Source organism: Fundulus heteroclitus, chromosome 16 (genome assembly GCF_011125445.2).
Source record: "Fundulus heteroclitus isolate FHET01 chromosome 16, MU-UCD_Fhet_4.1, whole genome shotgun sequence".
NCBI lineage: Eukaryota > Metazoa > Chordata > Actinopteri > Cyprinodontiformes > Fundulidae > Fundulus > Fundulus heteroclitus.
In genome coordinates, this window is record NC_046376.1 from 18,669,090 (window position 1) to 18,684,310 (window position 15,221).

Consider the following 15,221-nt stretch of genomic DNA (forward strand, 5'->3'; position numbering starts at 1 on the left):
CCTCTAAATATTACAAACTGATATTCAAATTTGGCCATATTTTGAAATCCCAAACGAGGTTCCCTCTTAGTTTTGCAGGTCCTGAGTTACTATTTGTACAGGTAGAAGTCTTAGTTGCATAAATATTCAATATCAATTTGAACTTATTTCTAAGGATATAATTTTCCAAATAGGATCACTGCTACATTTGACTCAAGTAAATTTGATTAAATGTTACAACAGCGTGCCATAAGCCTTGCGTCATTGAGCTGAGAAAAGTACCAGCCATTTACTTGTTAATTACTACAGGGATTTTGTCACTTCCCTGTGTTTGTTTTTTTTAAAAGGAGCTTGCACTTGGAAAGCCATAAACATATTCCATTAACCCAGAGGCGTTATTACAAGGTAACGGCATGTTTAAAACATGATGGGCAGTTCCAAAATGTGCAATGCACCATTGTACTAATGGTAATAATCAATATTGTGATAACAAGTGTTTCATCGCAGAAACTGCTCATCAGGGCACATGATTTGCCTCGTGCGTCTTTTATTTTGTCTGCTGTTTTCACCACTAGGGGGCACTAGTTTGCCATAATATGGGGCCCAATTGTTCTACAAGGCCTCAAACTGCTCCCCTGAGCAGCTACACTTGCCACAAGGTCACTCCTAATTTCTCATTTTACCAGTGTATCCCTACAAATGCATGCTTGTTTCACAAATCAGTACTTAAAAAATAAATATCACACATCAACACATCATTTACTTTTTAATAGCCAAATGTACAAAAACGGTTTGAGCTGGACATCCATGCAAAAATCATTCATCTCCAAAATCCCATGTGAAACCAGCACAAGATGTCACATTGCAAAAACAAGGGAGGGGGGGGGGGGAATTATACAAAATTTTGTAAGTCATGTGACGACAGCTCAAATAATTAGTTTTTTTTTTGCAAGGAAAATTACATACAAAACCTTCAATATGCAGCAACTGTCTAGGTTGTAAGACATTGAACACAGATACAATTTGTTTTTTATTTTGTACAAAGTCTGCTTATTAAACAGATACAAAATTGGGTCTTTTGTCAAAAGAATTTTCAGAATCATTTAATAGTAATGCTTAAATGTATGTCATACCTTCTAATTGAAAATGTTTGTGGAAAAAAAAAAAAAGAAAAAAAAAAAAGAAATAGTATTCAAAGTGCATTTTTTTGTCTATCCTGGATGATTTCACAGCAAAAGCACTGATGGTGACAACAGGTGGGGGTGGGGGGTGATTAGCATCAATGCAGTGAGAAAATTTCAAGTTTCTGAATTCTGCATTAAAGATTTGCATCTCACTTTAAATAAAACTTTAATTCATTACATATATATAAAAAAAGAGCACAAAGAAAAAAAAATATAAAAAAGAAAGAAAAAAAAACACTAAACTGATACTATTTATTTCAGATGGAGAATAAGTGGTTGATGAGGAAGTGCTTCAAAAAGGGTTGAAGTGGGGAAAGGCGAGTTTTTCATATCATGCAACCTGAAATAATTATTAGTCGTCTTACCAGGGCCTCCGCACAACAGTTAACAAAAACAAAGTCTACAAACATAATTTTTTTTTATTTCTTTTTGTGTGTGTGTGTTGAACTATTCAAACTGCACCCATCTTCAGATTGTTCCACAGACGAGGAGTTATGGGTCTTCAATGTCCAGAAAATCCTTCCTGGGTGGCGCACTGCCTCTGTACCAGGCGCACGAGTCGTCGCTCCTCTTGATGCAAGCGTAGTGCTTGGCTTGCTCTCCGTTCACCGTCTTTTCGATCACCCAGTCTGTCCAAAGGCACTCTGCCGGGCTGCTGATCATGCAGGGGATGGAGGTGCAGCGGGTGATCTGAGGGTTACAGAGGAGACGGAGGTGAGGAAACGTGCATAGCGAAGAAACATCTTGGTCTTTATATATTGTTAAGCTCAATGCAGCTATACGTCCAAGTTCATTATATTTTAGAAGCAACTTCTGTACCCTGCAGTCGCAGCCAGTTTCATAGCGCTCAGTCAGGCTCTTCCTCTGCATCGCGGTCAGGGTCTCCCACTGCTCCATGAAGTCACACAAGGTGACGTGCATCGTCCCATCAACCTCCAGTTTACCTAAAATTTGTAAAAACAATTGGATGGTGTCAAAAATTATATAAAGATGCATTTTTAAAACAATCTTGCAGTAAATAAAAACAGACATGAGGCAAAAACAAAATACCTGTAATAAGGTACTCCTTCTTTCCATCGGTGTCCAGAGTCACGCCACACATTGCTGAGGATGGAGCAGTATAGATGGCATCAATATCCTGGGTGGGACCTTTAAACATCTGAGGATTAAAAAAAACAAACAAAAAAAACATTTATATAACGAACATTTGCACTGAAAGAACCAAAAAGTAGTTTTTTCTTCACCCCACCCTTCATTACCTTCATCTGTTTGACGTCAAACCGGAGCCGTTTGATGGGATTTCCATATACATCATTGCCGCTGTCAACCTCCTGCATTCCAACCACTTTTGCCCTAATAACTAAAAGACAAACACAGCAAACCAGATTAAGATTTTATTCCAAAAGTAAAAAAACATCATTAGGTTAAACCTCAAACAAAATTTACAACAAGATGCCGCCTCCACCGTTACATTTGGCAGCAGAAGCATCATGCTGTGGGGAATCTTTTCAGCAGGGACAGGGAAGCTGGTCGGAGTAAACGCGTACGTTGATCCGCTAAATACGGGCCAATACTTAAACACAACCCATTGAAGCCGGTGGAGCTGCAGTTCAATGGTTCAGGTCAAGGATATTCGTGTATTAGAGTGGCCCGGTCTACGTTCAGACTTAAATCCAACTAAGAATCCAGGGCAAGACTCGGAAATGTATGTTAATAGATGCCCTTCAGCTAATCTGTCTGAGCTGGAACCATTTTGCAAAGATAAAGGCCAGTAATGTAGGCCCTATATGTGCAAAAGCTGGTAAAGCCATATTATCTCAACACTAATGTAATCATAGCAGTTCAAAGCGGATTTTACAAGTTAGAAGCTCAATGCATAGGCAAATAAACAGATTTTTATTTGGGGAAAAAAAAAAAAAAGTGTGGTAATTTGTATTGGTCCATAAAAATCCAAATGACTGAAGAAGTTTGTGTTTGGCGTTTTAAATGATAAAGGTTGAGAAGATGAATACTTTGGCAAAGCACTGTATATCTGAGAGCTCATGTGCAATAACTGCTGAGAAGACAGAAGCAGAGCAGAGCGTTTCATCAGCTGCCATCAGAAGGAAGAACGTGTGCTGCCTGTTTGGCTTCCTCCTACCTAAGGTCTGAGAACCTACAGTCAGCAGTCTTTGAAAAGCTGAATAAGAAATCTCCCTTTTTGCCTGCCTGCAGGCCCCCTTTCTCAGCTGGCCTCACCATCTGGATAGAGCTGCTGACATGTAAATCGTGCCTTTATTTTATTCTTTTCATTTTTTTTTGCATGATGCCTCAACTTTTCTCTTGTGAGTTCTGGAAAAAGAAAAGCTCATGCTCTCAGGGCAAATTATGGCACAGGCTGGGACCAAATAACTCTGGATTACCTGCACAACGCATAAAGTATTACTGTAAATTCCTAACACAACCGCAAAAGGAAAGGGCTTACGGTTTACATTTTTAAGAGGGGGAAACCAGCGACAGAGCTAATGCTAACCAGATGTTCCCTCTCAAATTCCAGTTCGGCCTTTGCTTTCTCAAGGTGGCAGCTGCAGAATCTCTCGGATCAAGACTTGCCCACTACTTTACCAAATAAGAGCAACTATTTAAATTAGTCTCGCTAAAACTTTCAGCCTACTCCAAGCTACCTTTTTCATTCCAAGTTTGTCAGAAAAGTTCTCTTTAGAGACCAGCTGAAAAAAAAAAACAACAACACTCAAAAATGTTTCCAGCACCAAAACAGCTTGAGACTTTAAAGGCCTTATTTGATCCATTTGCTCTTGGAGTACAGAGATCTAGGTGTCGTTTTAGACTTAGGTTCTGCTTTTGACAGTGTAGACAATATTATCTTAGCATGGCTGGGACTTTAGGAGGCTTGGCATTGAGAAAACTTATCTACAGGGGGTAAGGTCTTAAATAAGAGTTTCTCTATCAACACAGACATTTTCCTTCAGGAGCAACAACTCTTGCCTATAAAAGGTTCCTCAAGGTTCTATCCTTGGCCCAGTCTTGTTTTCATTATATTCGTTATCTCTGTGAAATACAACATTCCTTTCTGATGTTTTGTCAACGACGTCCTTTGATTTGATCAAGTTCCAGGACTTGATTTGAGAAACATGGCAAAAGTAAATGCACCCTCAGCTGCACCTTTAACTCTTTTTTCCTCTCCATTTATATTGCAGACTGCAGCTTTTGGCCCCATTAACCAACAAAACCCAAACATCGATTGTCACACAGAGAAAGTATGCAGGCATGGCCTTGTGAAACAGGGGAAAAGTGGAGCCTGGTAGCAGCCTGGACTTTATCTGAAGCCGACTCGGCCTTCTCCCCCATCTGCAGGTGCCGGTAGGTTTAATGCTCAGAGGTGGTAGGTCTGGTTTTAAAAAGGAGAAGAGGCCTTTGCACTAGAGTTTTCTCATCCAATAAAACAAAAGCTAGCAATTTCTTAAATACTTTGCTTTAATTATATCAAAAACAGATTACTTTAAATTTGCATCTTAAAGTTACCAAAACAGAAGTCATAGCATTTGGGAGATAGGGGCTTTCCCCCCCTCAGCCTTTATGATCGTTTCACTTCATACGATCAATCTTTTGTCATTTTTTTTTTTTGATAACCTCTTCAAATTCTAAAGGCAAATTGTGATGCAATGTCATGTTGTAGCTGATGGTTTTAATGAAGCGGAACAAATTAACTTACAGGGACAACAGCAGGGCAGAGCACAGACCACTATGAAGATCAGAGGAGCATGCAGGAGGCAGGATAACGGAGAAACTAGCTAAAGGGGAAAATCCAGGCAGCTTATATACAAAAAGGAGGAGTGAGGAGAGAAAGCATGAAGAAACCTAACAGAACCCAATAACCAACCCACAACATTTAACACTAAAGGATAATAAAACCATAGAAGGCATGATCCAGAAACTTAAAGAACCAATCCAAAACAAACACCTGGAGATCATTACAAACTCAATTGCCTTAGTGGGAACTTCGAGTGAAGTTTAAGCTCACCCCCCCCACTCAAAAAAAAATAAAACCATATTTAGATTATTCCATTTCCTTGTAAGTGGGCTAAAATCAGTCATCACTTGAAGGTGGTAGAAAATGCTGCTGAGAGCACAACTCTAGAGCCGGCCCCTCACCACTAACTTTGTTAACTATAGAAATGACAGACTATCACGTATTAAGGCCTTAAAACTGTCTGTCGGCATATTTAAAATGATATTTTTGCTAAGGTATTTCCCATTCACAAAAAGAACAGAGGTTAAACGGCAAGATGTTGGAGGTGATCCTACGTTCTCAAAGTTAGATTCATTTGCATTGTGTGCTGGCGGATCACACCCAAGTTGTAGAAAATGGCTTCAAAATACAAAACAATTGAATAGGAGCAAGAAACAATATTGATAGGGGAGATATTACTTTATGGAGCAATGAAGCTTCAGTATGGGCATTAAACAGCAGCTGGCCATATTAAAGCGGGTATCCCCTTTACTCAGGGCCTTCATTTTGTGTTTATGGCAAGACCTTTGTCAGGAAAATGCAGCATTATCCTGTTGAGAGGACATGGTTCATGAAATAATGTCCTTATGATTTTAGTCAGAGGAACATGAAATCTCAAAGAAGGTTTGATAATGGGAGGCAAGAAAGTTTTACAAAGATTGACCTATATTTGAGACAGTAATTGCCCTTTGTAAAACTACGTTAACCACAAGGAGCAACGTTAATAAGGTTGCTGTTTTTTTTTTTTTTTTTAAACAACTCAGCTCAACTCTTTGGCGTTGACATTTTCAATTAATTTGTGTTACCACATTTTACTGAATTAATTAGTTTTTAATGCTCATTTCAATAATTTCTATTAGCGTTACTGTGGTTTTATTGCATTATGAGCTCAATCTTTGGAATTATGAGTTAATTTTACTGCCTTTGTTGTGTAACAAATTTGTGCATTTTTGTTTCTAAAGTGCTAGTAAAGATTTTGCATCAGCAACAAACCATTACATGTGCACAAACTAAGAAGGTGGCCGTTTTCTGCACACACATAAAAAGACCGTGGAAAAAGAAGCAGATGTCACCTTGCCAATTTCAATATGTACTGTTGATGGCGAGACAATGAGAGAACCCATGTTGAGGTGCTGAGAAACTTAAATTGTTCTGCCCGAGCAGGGGATTATTTGTAATTCACACAAGTCCAAGTTCTAAAGGATTGCATTAATTGTTAAGTCCCACTGCATCCCATTTCCTAGTCCTCTAACAAAACAAAAAAGGTATATCCAGTGTAAAAATTCAGCCAAGTTTGTGCACAAGTTGTAATGACTTTCTGTGGTGACCCCTAAATAAGGGAGCACCCAAAAGGACTTAAACTCCATGCAACTGTGGCATGTTATGTTCAAGTTTAAAATTAGGGGTAGAGACAGGGGAAATCTTTCTAAAGTTTCCAAGACACATGGACATGCTATCTTCTCAGCTAAATTTCACATTATCAGGAGAACCAACACACATTACTGTGGTCCGAATCTTGTGTCACTCAGATTCTCTGCACACAGCTGTTTTCTGACCTGAAGGTTACCCTGATGCAGGAACCTGGTGGCTGCCTTATCTCTTTCAAGTTGTATTTCGAAGTGTGGAGGATAAACAATGCACAAAAATAATTAAATAAAACTGAACCAATAAATCGGCTAGGTCATCATTTCAGATTCTGTTTTCCCCCGTGTCTCCATCTGCACAGCTCTGTTGGTCTTTTCTGCAGGAAACCCTTCCAAGTCAGGGATGCTAACAAATAAACTGACTTACAACTAATTGTCGAATTAGGGTTTATTAAATTAAATTTGTTCCATCTGATTGACTGATAATGCAATGTGTTTTAGCGTGGTCACCATCCAAAAGAGCGGCTGCCATCCATACGTGGAGCCGGATCATGACTGTAAGAGAGTCATACCGGAGGCATTCCAGGCATGTGGAATGTTCCAAAGTCTGTTATGGGATTATTTTTACAGAGTTTAATGATGTCAGGGACGCAAAAATGCGTTTTATCTGCTTCTGTTTTTAAATATAAAGACTAGACGAGCTCCTTATGTTATTACCACAATTCAGACATGCTTGCATGTCTGAATTTTAGGCGGACCAGGCTGCGTCAACTTAACTGTAAACACAATTTACACCAGACCAGATAAAAAAAAATAAATAAATATGCAGCGTTTCTTCATTTATTAGGGTCTGGTTATATGAAGTGGAGCCCATTCAAAGCATACAAAGAGGACTGCTTTCAAGCCTGTTTGTGTTCAATTCCCAGTAGTTACTGATTGTAATCTTAACCCTCTCAGTGATATTTAAGTTGTTATTTTTAAGTCTTATTAACCTGTCTTAATAGTTTTAAATCTCTGCACAGGGATTTGTGTGTTAAACTCTTAAATGCAACCTTGTTTTCTATCTAGATTGTGTTGGTCATCTTAAAAGCAACTGCATCTGAAGGGAGATCTGTGTGTGCTGAGCTAAATAAATAAAAATCTGTATATTCTGTAGAAGTCCCCTTCAAAATACATACTTTCCAATCAACTCTGTAAAAATTCCACCGGTTTAACCAATGTCAGTCATTTTCCTATCCCGCTTTATTTTGGGAACACTAGGGGTGGGCTGTGTGCTGAGAATGAGAGAGGAAACCCACACAGGCACGGGAAGACCATGCATGCATTTAAAAAAAAAAAAAAAAAAAAAAAAAAAGAAGTTTGCTTTTGTTCTGAAGTGACAATGCAAACCATCCCACCACTGTGTTGCCCACTACATTCTATAAAAACGCTTTCCTTTTTGTGAGATATATTCCACGTGATTTTGTTATTTTTTTTTTAAACCACCCCCGAGTTGATTTGGTTTCTTTTACTGGTATACAATTTACACACTGCTACCCTCGGCTATGATGATTACCGAAAGAGGCTGACAAAGCCCCTCAGGCGGGCCGTGAGGCTCACAAAACTGGGAACCGAAGGAAGCATTGAATTTTCCAGTTGTTCAAACAATAACATGAACTTTTGCAAAACAGTATAATGGTCATGGGAGTGGATTAAAAGAAAAACAAAAAAGCAAGACGCATGTCATGTAATTGCATCTGCTTTCCTCTGAGAAGCCACAAAGGCTTAACAAAAACACTAAAAGAGACTCTCAAACATTTTTCCCTTGTTTTTAGACCACTGTGGAAAACAAAAAAGGCACACGTGGATATAGCTCACTTGTTTTTGTGACAAAAATAAAATCATTCTGCAAAGTAATTTTTATGTGCATTTGAAAATGTATATGCCAACATAAATGTATTTTTTTTTTTACCATTGCTAAAGCAATCTTTGTCATCATTATTTCCAGCAGGGAAACCACTACTCAACTTTCTCAGGTCTTCACAGATTCTAAAAGACTGAGTTCATATTAACAGACTAGTTGAAGTAGGATTGCCCCCCACTACAAATAACTTAAAGACTGAGGATGACACTGATAAATCCTGTGATCCCTAAGCAGTTGCAAACTAACAAAAGCCAGCTGAACACATCACTCAATGGCGACAGTTTGAATCCTGAGAACATCTTCTTTACCACCACCTACTGGTGTGTTTGTTCCTTCAGACAGGCTATACATTTTGTTCCCCCCTAAAATAAATTAAATGTAATTTGAGATAGGAGTATTTAATCAGTGCAATGGTCTTCACATACATTTCATGGTAAAGTACTTTGGTGCTGCAAGAGAAGCCTGAAACCTGATTAAAACCCCTTTTCAAGACTAGTTTTCTGCAGGAAGGAATAGCTGAAATTTGGACTCAGGCTTAAATTAAAAAAAATACCAGACCACTCTTCGAATTTTACTTTGAAGATTTAACAAGTGGTTGCAGCTTTTATTTTGAAGCCAAGATTGTCATGTTTCCTAAATAAATAGATCGAGTGCCTCATTGCAGGACATGCTGGAGATTTGAGCAGCTGTTGTGAGGGAAATAAAAGGGAAGAAAGGGAATGACCTGGTTTGTGTGAGAACTGTTTGCACAGCTTGAAGAGCAGCCGTGTTTATCCGGGAAGTCAAGTCAAGGCCAGTTCTGATTTCAATGTCTCAAATGATTCACTTTCCTTGTACAAAAGGCAATACAGATAATCTCTTAAAGAGATAAAAAGTTGTGCAGAAGTCTGTAATGAGGACACCATATGGCCCCTGAACATTCTTCTGCCTCAGGCAAAAAGCCAGGGGATGGATTTTTATTTATTGGCAAAAATGTTTTGGTACATGCTCCAGTATGATATTATTAACAGACATCAGGCTTTCTAACTGAACCCCACGTTTAATTTGCTGTAATTAGGAGACAAGTGAGGCCCACTCCAATAATAAAATAAATAAAGCTTCTAACAAGCAGCAGTGGATTAATGGTTGTACTTTTAAATCACAGTCACTGCTTTCTGCACAGCAATAGTTCTGCTTACAATGAACCATTGATTAAATATTCCTCCAAAAAAAGAAAACTATCTGCATTTATCTATATAAATACATTTGTTTTATCCTCTTCACACAAATGATCTACAGCAGCTCAGGAAGTGGACCATGAGTTAGATCAAAAAGTAATTTTTGTTTTTAGTTCTGCCAGTATAGAATAAAAAAAAAAAAAAAAAAAAAAAAAGTTTGGTTGCAACTCAAACCATTAGATTTCACCCTCAAACTCCTTAGAGTGGGTCTAACAATGATAGATATAATGCATGAGCATTCATGCCAGTAGAATGGGGAGCAATTTCTAACCATTTAGGCCAGAGTGTAGGACCTCCCAGACTCCTATGATTATAGTACATTTCTCAGGGTCTATCCATGGTGCTGAAGCCGCAGCGAAGGTGTCGGTTTCAGAGTCGTGTCAGGACCTGACCTCAGACACTGAGTCAATGAATCCTTCAGGAAGTTCAGGTGATTATTAGCACCTTGGTTTAGTCACAGCCCTGCACCGTCTGGATTAAAGAAACATTGTTCGTGACTTTGTTGCGTCACCGCCACTAACTTGGATTTTATGTGAGACCAACAGCATAATGCACAACAATTAAATGAAGGGGGAAATGATATATGGTTTCAGAGTCTTGGATCACTGCATTAATTTATCTCCAATCCATCATTGCAAAACAATTTAGGCTCTGGTTAAACAGAGACTCTGTTAATATAAATGTTCAAGTCTTGCCAAATCCTGGATTTAGTGCAATACTGTTTCACAGTGCTGTCTTCAGGGTTGTGTGCAATATTAGTTTCCATTATGCATAACATTTTACTTTTTGGTTAAGATGGTCATGTTTGACTCATCGGACACACAATATTGTTTGTACTTGAGTGCAGTGGTCCTTAACCCTGGTCTTCAGGAGCCATTGTCCTTTATCTCAGATGATGTTTATCTGCTGCAACACAGCTGATTCTAATGATTGCACTACCTCCTAAGCAAGCCAGCTGCAGAGGCATGTTAATTGCCCATTCATTTAAAACCAGGTATGTGGCAGCAAGGAATCGCCTAAACTAGAGGTTAACCCTGGTCCTCAGGACCCACTACCCCATAGGGATTAGGCATTTCCCTGCTTCTACACACCTGACTTAAATAAATGGGTGATTAACAGGCCTCTGAAGCCTGTGATGGGTGCTGAGGAGGTCATGCAATCATTTGATTCTGGTGTACTAGAGCAGAGACATCTAAAACGACACAGGACAGTGGGACCTGAGGACCAGGGTTACCGATTTCTGTGCTAAACAATGCGTGATGATATTTACCGGCCGAAGAGTTGGCATCAGTACTTGGAAGTGTTGCTGGAGTCTGCAAAGCAGACTTTTGTTCCTGTCCATGCACCTTGCAAGCAGTTGAAGTCGGCCTAGAAACCTCTGGATCTCAGAGCACCTTCAATGCCATCCTTGTTGTGTCCCAGACTCAACAAGGATGGTCATTGCCTTCTTTCAGCAATGGCTTCTGTCTACAGGCAAGATTTGTGGAGTTGATGGGTTAAGGTTATACTGTTCACAAATTCTTACAGCTGAAATATGAATCACTACAACGCTTCCAGAATTACCATTAGAACCCCTTAGCTTCTTCATCGGCTTTATTTACGGCCATCAGAGTAAAGGGCACTTAATACACCTGTACACAGCCACTCCTCTTTTACTGTAGAGTACCCATTTTTTTAAATATACTTTACCTTTCAATTCACCATTATTTTACTACTTCCTGCGAGTCACATAAAATCATTAAAACAAAATTTGAGATTGAGGTTGTAGAAGTGGCAAAATGAGAAAAGGTTAAAATACTTTACAGGAAACTATCTGCAGCCAGAGCAGATTTAAGATAGGTCTATACTGCAGGTCAAGGCCAATGATGTAAAAGTTTTAATGTGTTCCTTTTATCTACTTTAAATAATGATTGAACATGACTGTAGACATTAAGGCATCCAGTTATTCTCCAAACCAGATTTGTCCTGCTCAGGAAGGAAAGGAGAAGGGGGGAGGGTTTCAGTTCAAGTCAACAGGTAGGTTGGGAGCTGTAATTAGAGATGTGGGGGTTTTCCTACTGTAAACTTTATCCAGGATGGGCAAAACAACAATTTCACACTCTGTGGAACATACCAGAAATGATGCAACCGTGTCAAGGAGCCATTGCCTACTCATCTACCAATTGTTAAGCAACTTGATGCAGTTAAATCCAGGCCCACATCCAATGCCAGAGTGAATAAATGTGTGTCCTTTTCCCAGATAGGAAACTGCCAGATCTAAAATGGAAAAAGAGGGGGGTTGTTGGCTGTAAACTCTCCAGAAAAGACGGGTTTCTCCAATCTCCACAGCCGAGGAATGCCATGGCTGAGGAAAATGTCTAAATGAGCTCCCTTCTGTAGAAATGCCACACACTCAGACTGCTACAGAGTATGGAGGGGGGGAAAGAGGCTCAGCAAGCCCTAATTCAAATAGCAGCACAAGCTGGTCCCTGTTAGCCCAAGGTATTTCTTAAAGGCAACAACAAGCAGGGTTTTGTAAAAGGCTAAATGTTTACTTCACCTCTGGGGGGAAAAAAAAGAAAAGGGAACAACAAATAAGGTAGCTTCAAATGTTGCCAGTTCCTCATTTGTATATAGACCAATGGAAAATATAACGGGTGGTGTTTTTCTAAGAAACAGACTTTTCAGATGATTTATGGGGAACAAAAACACAAGAAAATACTGAGAAATCTCAACAAAACATTGTGGCAAAAACATGCCTGGGGATTGGTGTTATTTTGTTATATCATCTTAAAGCACATGATTTAAAAAAAAAAAAAAAAAGAAAAAAAAAGATTGGAGTACAATAACTACAAGATTCGGTACTATCAACAGATGATTAGAGGGGACGAAAAAGGGGGAGGGACATGGAGAGAAGGAAAAAGCTTATCCTGCTACACTTTTTACAGCAACCTAAATAGATTTTCCACAAACGAAACACATTGTACGTGCAACGTAAACAAACGCGGCTCTAAATAAAAAAAAAAAGTTGTATTTTTATGATTTTTTTATGAAATAAAAATACAACTGAAAATGAACTTACCGACGTCTGAGTTGCAGAAAGCCTGTTGAGGATGCGCAGGGGAGCAGCTGCAGGCTTCTGCCATTTCTTCAACGCGCCACAGAAACAGGATGGCCAGGGCGACCAAACAGCTGTGCGTCATGCAGCTCATCTTTACAAACTTTTTTTTTTTTAAACTTACAAACGGGGAGGTTAGAAAGAAGATGTTGCGCAGCAGAGTAGGCCTACTCCGTGAAGGCTGAAGCCTGACAAAGAAGACGTAAAATGATCCCCAGGGTTGGTTCGAGAACAGACGACGGCTGCTGCTGTCAAAGTACGAGGCGGATCTTTCCAGTTGCAAAGCCGATCACCCTCGATCCCTGTCTGTTTTCCAGCAGCCAGAGGACGAGCTTTATGTGGAGGAATCAGGCTCCGCCTCCCCTTCGGGGCGGTGAGCTGAGAGGTCAGGGGCTCCCAGCTTTTCACGCGTGAGGACGAACTCCGTCAGCTCCGATCTGACGCACGCCTGTTGCATCAACAGGCCGGATAATGAAGTCACACTCCGGCTCAGCTCCGTTCTTCCCTTTTTGATGGAAAAACAGCATTTCTTAAAAGCATGTTTTCTTGAACTACATTTAACCCGTGTGTCAAACCCGAACAGTGGCGGTTCTAGACCAGATTTACCAGGGGGGCCAAGGTGGGGCCAGTGTTTTTTTCACAGGGGCACATAAAAGAATGAAATCATAAAACAGGGCAATATTTAATCACTTAATAATATGAAGTGAGACACTTGGGGCTCTGGTACTGCAGGTTTCAGATCCCTGATCTAGCAGATGAAAACTGTGATCCCAGCTCAATACAGCTGAAGCTAAAAATAAAACACCTTGATTTTTAAACCCTTGTTAGGGTGAAATTGTAAAGGTAAAAAAAAAAAAAAAAAATTGGTCAAAGTGAAAAATCAGGTGTGGTTTCTTCACCAATGCATATAATTGTAAGAAGTTTATTTAATGTTATGACTTTAATACAAGGGCCAATAACAGGGGCCAGGACCATTTCTACAGGGGCACTGGCCCCTGTGGGCCCCTGTCTAGAGCCGCCCCTGAACCCGAATGCCAAACCTTCTCACTGCTTTTGTAAAAATAAATTATTATTATAACAATAATGATTATAAATAATGTATTTCTGATCCTGCCTGTGTTGTAAATCATATTTTTGAATCAGAAACCAGAAATGGGGGTTAAAAAACAAAACAAAAAAATCATTTCTCCTTTGAAACACAACATAGCCCAATAGATTGACTACAACTCTGTTCTGCAGGTAGATATATATATATATAAAATCGGTTTGAATTTCATCTCATATTTTAAATAGTAAGCCTAATAAAAACACAGCCGTTGAGGTGCGTTCACACCGAACGCGAACGGGGGCGGTCCGACCGACAGATTGAGGTGATATCCCTACGTACAGACGCAACACCGGAGCGATGCGACGCAAAGCGAGGCAACGGATGCGTTTCTAGTGACGCAACAGGCGCGATTTTGGCGATTAACAGGAGCGACACACGAGATGGATGCGAAGCGACAGTGGCTGGAGTTGAAAAATCTGAACTTTTTGTGTCTTCCCCCAATCGGGAACTGGATGTGGCGGTGACGTGGGGTGAAGGACTGCAGGGGAGACGGAGCAATTTTCATTCAACATGGAAGAAAAGCTGTTAGGGGCGGTCTGCGGTCAGCCTGAGTTGTACGGCTCAACAAATTATGACTACCGAGACAAGTCCAGAAAGGAGCAGGCCTGCAGAAGAGTGAGTGAGGAGACTGGAGTGGCAGGTCAGTGAAAGCGTCACTCGATAACACCATTGTAGTTGCCCGCTGTCCAATTGTTGTTGCCCAGCCATGCGATTTGCCGGCAATGTGTCATGTGAGCGACAGCATTTAAAAGTGGCAACATTGTCGGCAAAAACACTTACGGTGTGCAATGCACTTTCAGGAGACAGATCCAAAGATGTAGCCTCTTTTGACATGTTCCAGATCCCTTCACACCTAAACTTGATGAAGCAGAGTGACTGCGTCACCCCGTGACATCACTGCCCATTTACGGTAGGTGAGTGTTTTCCACATGAGGCTAACGTGTTGAAACAAAATTATGAAAATGTTTTAGAAAAAAAAATGTGCTTGTCTGTACTTGTGAAAATGTATAGGTGTTTATATCGTCAGCTCGTGTTTTGGTCATCATAACCAGCAATGAAGAGACGAAAATGGTGAAAAAGTAGTTAGTTCATTTTACTTGTAAATTATAAAATATCAAATTGAGAATGTAGCCACCTTCAATTTTTTTATGTTAAAAGCAGAAGACCAAAAATGTAAGTTTGGGTTGATTTTCTTTTTATACAAAAATATTAAAGAAGACGGGGAAAAAAAGTCCTGTTTTCTTATATTTTGACACCCTCATCCTGTCAAGTATTTTCTTCTTAATGTGATATCACTGCCCATATATATCATACTCACAAGCATAAAAAAAGAAATACTCATCTTTGTTCATGCTTATTG

General features: G+C 39.7%; 1 protein-coding gene and 1 long non-coding RNA gene across 2 annotated transcripts; one reads left to right on the plus strand and one right to left on the minus strand.

Moving 5' to 3' along the window:
- Positions 1-732: 732 nt before the first annotated feature.
- timp2b (TIMP metallopeptidase inhibitor 2b) lies at positions 733-13,076 on the minus strand. The gene is made up of 5 exons (XM_036148312.1): positions 12,718-13,076; positions 2,423-2,523; positions 2,214-2,322; positions 1,983-2,107; positions 733-1,853 (listed from the first exon to the last, which is right to left on the minus strand). Exons 1-5 carry the CDS (start codon positions 12,845-12,847, stop codon positions 1,656-1,658), a joined length of 663 nt encoding a protein of 220 aa, XP_036004205.1. The 5' UTR covers positions 12,848-13,076; the 3' UTR covers positions 733-1,655.
- LOC118566382 lies at positions 3,079-4,960 on the plus strand. The gene is made up of 2 exons (XR_004932970.1): positions 3,079-4,523; positions 4,878-4,960. It is a non-coding gene; the product is annotated as an uncharacterized LOC118566382 (long non-coding RNA).
- Positions 13,077-15,221: the final 2,145 nt, after the last annotated feature.